Raw genomic sequence first — 3,736 nt, 5'->3', positions numbered from 1 at the left:
GTATATAAAGATGTTCATCAAGCATTTGAAAAATATTGAAAAGTATTTGAAAAATATTAACCAAGAATATGCAAACTTTTAAATGTGTATAGAAAATTGTTTACCATGCATTATAAAAATGATGAAAAAGTTTTAGAAAATGTTGATCAAGAGTTTGGAAAATGTTAAATGTGTATTGGAAAAATGTTGGCCATGTATTCAAAAAATGTAAATCTTTTTATTTGAAAACTGAAAATCAAGCATTATAAAAATATATAGAAAAAATATTAGTCAAGCATTTGAAAAATGTTTTAAAATCTGTATAGACAAAATGTTTACCATGTATTACAAAAATATTTAATTTCTGTTGGAAGAATATTAGACGTGTATTAGAAAAATGTTGTTGTCATATACGAAAATGTATAATACTAATCAATAAGAACAAAGAGAAACAATGTAAAGAAAATAAACGGGAAAATAACAAAAAGAAACAAAATGCAAAAATAATAATGGAAAAATGAAGAAGAAGAAAAAACAAGAGAAAAAATATGAAAAACAAAGAAAACCGACTCTAGTCGCCTCAAGTAGTATGTGCGTCTGCTACTTTCCATGAATGGGATTTGGACCGAGTGGCTAGCTGCGCTAGTGATACCCTGGAGACCAGGGTTTGAAGTCTGCTTCAACCATTTTCTCAGCTTTTTTACTTGCTATGCATGGGAATGGGTCATCCCAATACGACGCGGAGGGAGGAAAACCTCCATGATTATTTTTTTTTTAAAAAATCACAAAGTGTTTTCTATTATTTAAACATTTATTTTGCGAAAATACTTTAAACATTTTTCAAACCACAAACTTTTCAAATTCGCAAGCATCTTTCAAATCCATTTTTTCATATCCGTGACATTATCTGAATTTCCAGACTTTTTCAATTTCGTGGACATTTCAAATCCATGAACATTTAAAAAAAATCTCAAATCTGTGAACATTTTTCAACTTCATGATTCTTTTTCAAACTCATGAACGTTTTCCAACTGAACAAATTTTAAAAACTCACGAACTTTTACAAATCTGTAATTTTTGTGGGAACCTTGTGGGTTTACTCAACGTTCCGAGATCAAAGGTAAGTGATAAACTATCAGGACGGTTTTTTTGTTTTTTGAGAAACAACGGTCAAGGCGCATGGGGCCGTGGACCATGTAGCCGTGCGCGAGAGCCAGCAGGCCAATGGGGCGCTGGGGAGGAGGTCAAAGGCCCAACATCTGGCTGAGTGACCTTCTGTGAAAAGGAAGAAGAGCAGTGGTTACTCAAAAAAAAAAAAAAAGGAAGAAGAGCAGTATGACCTAGGCAGCCACAGAGTTACTGCGAGAGAAGTAGGGTTTCCCCAGATTCGCGCAGCTGCCTGCAAGTTTCTCCTCCATGGGGCGTGCAAAAAGAGCGTCAAACCCACCACACATGGCGACAAGGGCGGGAAACACACCCTCCTCGGCCGCCGCACCACCAGCCGGAGCCGCAGTTACCTCGTCTACGTTGTCGCCCACGGCCAAGGCGGCGTCTGGTAGCGGTGGTAAGCTCGCCGCTAGCACATCTGCTGATGCTGGCAACTGCTGGGCCAGGATTTCTCCGGCCGTCTTGGCGCCCCCCGGCCGTAAAGCTGCGAAAAGAGCACCGCCCACCCCCACCTTACCTCAGAACAAGCCCCGTCCAGTTCGAGCCCGGCCCTCTCTCAAAGCTCTTACAACCGCTCGGCAACGCCCGTCAGCTGCTTCCATGAGGGACACACCAAAACCCGAGCAGATCCGTGAAGCACAGCGATTATTCCTCTCTTTTCTAGAAGAGTAAGCGCTATTGAGAACACAGTTCTTGTGCACACTCAGAGTCTCTCTCTACCCACCTAGCTTCTGAATTCCCGACATAAAAAACAAGATCCATGACATGATTTCGAGTGTTGTTGACTGCAGATATCGTCAAGGCCAAGACAAGGTTCCATATTTCAAATCATATCTACTTTCGATGAGGGCAAGGTCATCCTACACTATAAATGTATCTTTCGACCAGATGTGTGAATTCGATAATCTTGATCTAATAACTGCTACATGTAAAATCCTCAACAGGTACCCCCCCCCCCCCCCTCCCTCCTCTGTATGTACTATGTGTCATGTTTAATATATGGAGTTTGTTTTCGAGTATGATTGGCTATCTTGTTTAATTCCTAAATAGCTACACATGCACAACATCTTGATCAATCGGCTGCTTAATATGCTTAATTATTTTGATGCCAGCCATGAGGATTGGCTACTACCTGTTGCCCAAAAGTTCCTCGCACAGAAAAAAAACAGAAATGAAAAGGGATGGCGTGATAAGACATGCTTATCTTTCAGCGGCTTCCCAGCAAGGTGTGCTACCGATCCTAGCTAGTTATCTAGCTATCTTTAGCAAATGGATCACCATCTATGTATAGCCTCTTCCTTCTATTTTGCATGAAAGTAAGAAAGATTGTTTGTCTTGCATGTACGTGCATAGTATGGAGAAGCTTGAAGACTTCTTATCAAATGGTCCTCTTGTCCAGTCTGTGAAGGTTTCTGTGCACAAAACACCAATTCCTGCTGCAACAGTCAATGGCAGGTCATTGATTGAGATGCTGGTAGATGCCGTGTCAGAGAATCATCTAAATAAACTGAGCTGGGAAGGCATATTTAATCAGGACGACATTGTGATCATTGATTATGGATGTGGTTCTAAACAGATGAAGATACTACAAGACACCGTGCCAGCTTCAGAAGAGGCTATGCTAAAAGACCTACGCACAGCTGCTAAGTTGTTCATACCATTTTACAAGATTAATAATGTTTTGCCAGTCTACTTTGATCAGTTCAATGAAGAGCTACATGGAGCGACTAATGTGTGTGTTGGGCAGAAATGGTTCATGGAATCTTTGAGATATCATCCCGCCCTCATGCCCTCATCTGGGCGTAGATGCTTCGAAACTATGCTCCCTAATATATTTAATAAATACTACTCCAAACAACGCCCTCCTAACCTGGACATTATGGTAGAAAAGCCATACCCTGATGATTGGAAGACATCTGTGAAATCTGCACAAAAGGATGGCAATGATGTTCTTCATAAGGTGTACACTCACAAAAATAAACCTAGTCTGCAGAGGACTGATAAGTACGACGACGGCGTGTGTGGGCTTATGAGGTTCAAACGCAATGTTCTTGAGCATGGTGGGCACTGGCAAGGGCAACAAAAAGTGCAAGGGCAGTGTGAGCGACATATAGCTGACCTGGAGCTGTTAACCGCCAAGACGTTCTGCAAATTTCTTCCCTGGCTGGTGCGAACCCTATTGGAGAAGGGCCTGATGGATAAATAGTGAGTTCTATCTGCATCCTACCTTATTTCTCAGTTATTTTATTACTATTGTGCTGGTTTTAGATGTTGGATGCAATAAATTTAAGAGGTTGCCATGGCTGTGCACAGGGCAAGGAGAAACAAGTACATAGGGTTTCAAGCAGAGATGGAAACAAGGGGGAAGAGGGTTTTCATGTGTGTGTGTGTGGGGGGGGGGGGGGGGGGGGGCATGAGTACTAGTCTACACTAAATACATTATGTGTCAACCATGTTTCCCCTTCTGATGAACCTCACACAACCTTAAGCCAGTTTAACCAGCCCCACTGAAGCTCAAATCCTGGCTCTGTCCTTCGTTTCAAGCTTGGGTTGAGCCTTATTTTGAGTTAGGCTTGAGAGTTTTTGAGAT

At 41.5% G+C, this 3,736-nt stretch overlaps 1 protein-coding gene across 1 annotated transcript; it reads left to right on the top strand.

Annotated features, from left to right (window-relative positions):
- Nucleotides 1-1,932: 1,932 nt before the first annotated feature.
- LOC123084374 (uncharacterized) lies at nucleotides 1,933-3,352 on the top strand. The gene is made up of 3 exons (XM_044506011.1): nucleotides 1,933-2,090; nucleotides 2,259-2,372; nucleotides 2,500-3,352. Exons 1-3 carry the CDS (start codon nucleotides 1,990-1,992, stop codon nucleotides 3,350-3,352), a joined length of 1,068 nt encoding a protein of 355 aa, XP_044361946.1. The 5' UTR covers nucleotides 1,933-1,989.
- Nucleotides 3,353-3,736: the final 384 nt, after the last annotated feature.

This window comes from Triticum aestivum, chromosome 4A (genome assembly GCF_018294505.1).
Source record: "Triticum aestivum cultivar Chinese Spring chromosome 4A, IWGSC CS RefSeq v2.1, whole genome shotgun sequence".
NCBI classification, from domain to species: Eukaryota; Viridiplantae; Streptophyta; class Magnoliopsida; order Poales; family Poaceae; genus Triticum; species Triticum aestivum.
The sequence above is the reverse complement of the archived record's forward strand: the minus strand, read 5'-3'. Positions and strand labels throughout refer to the sequence as shown.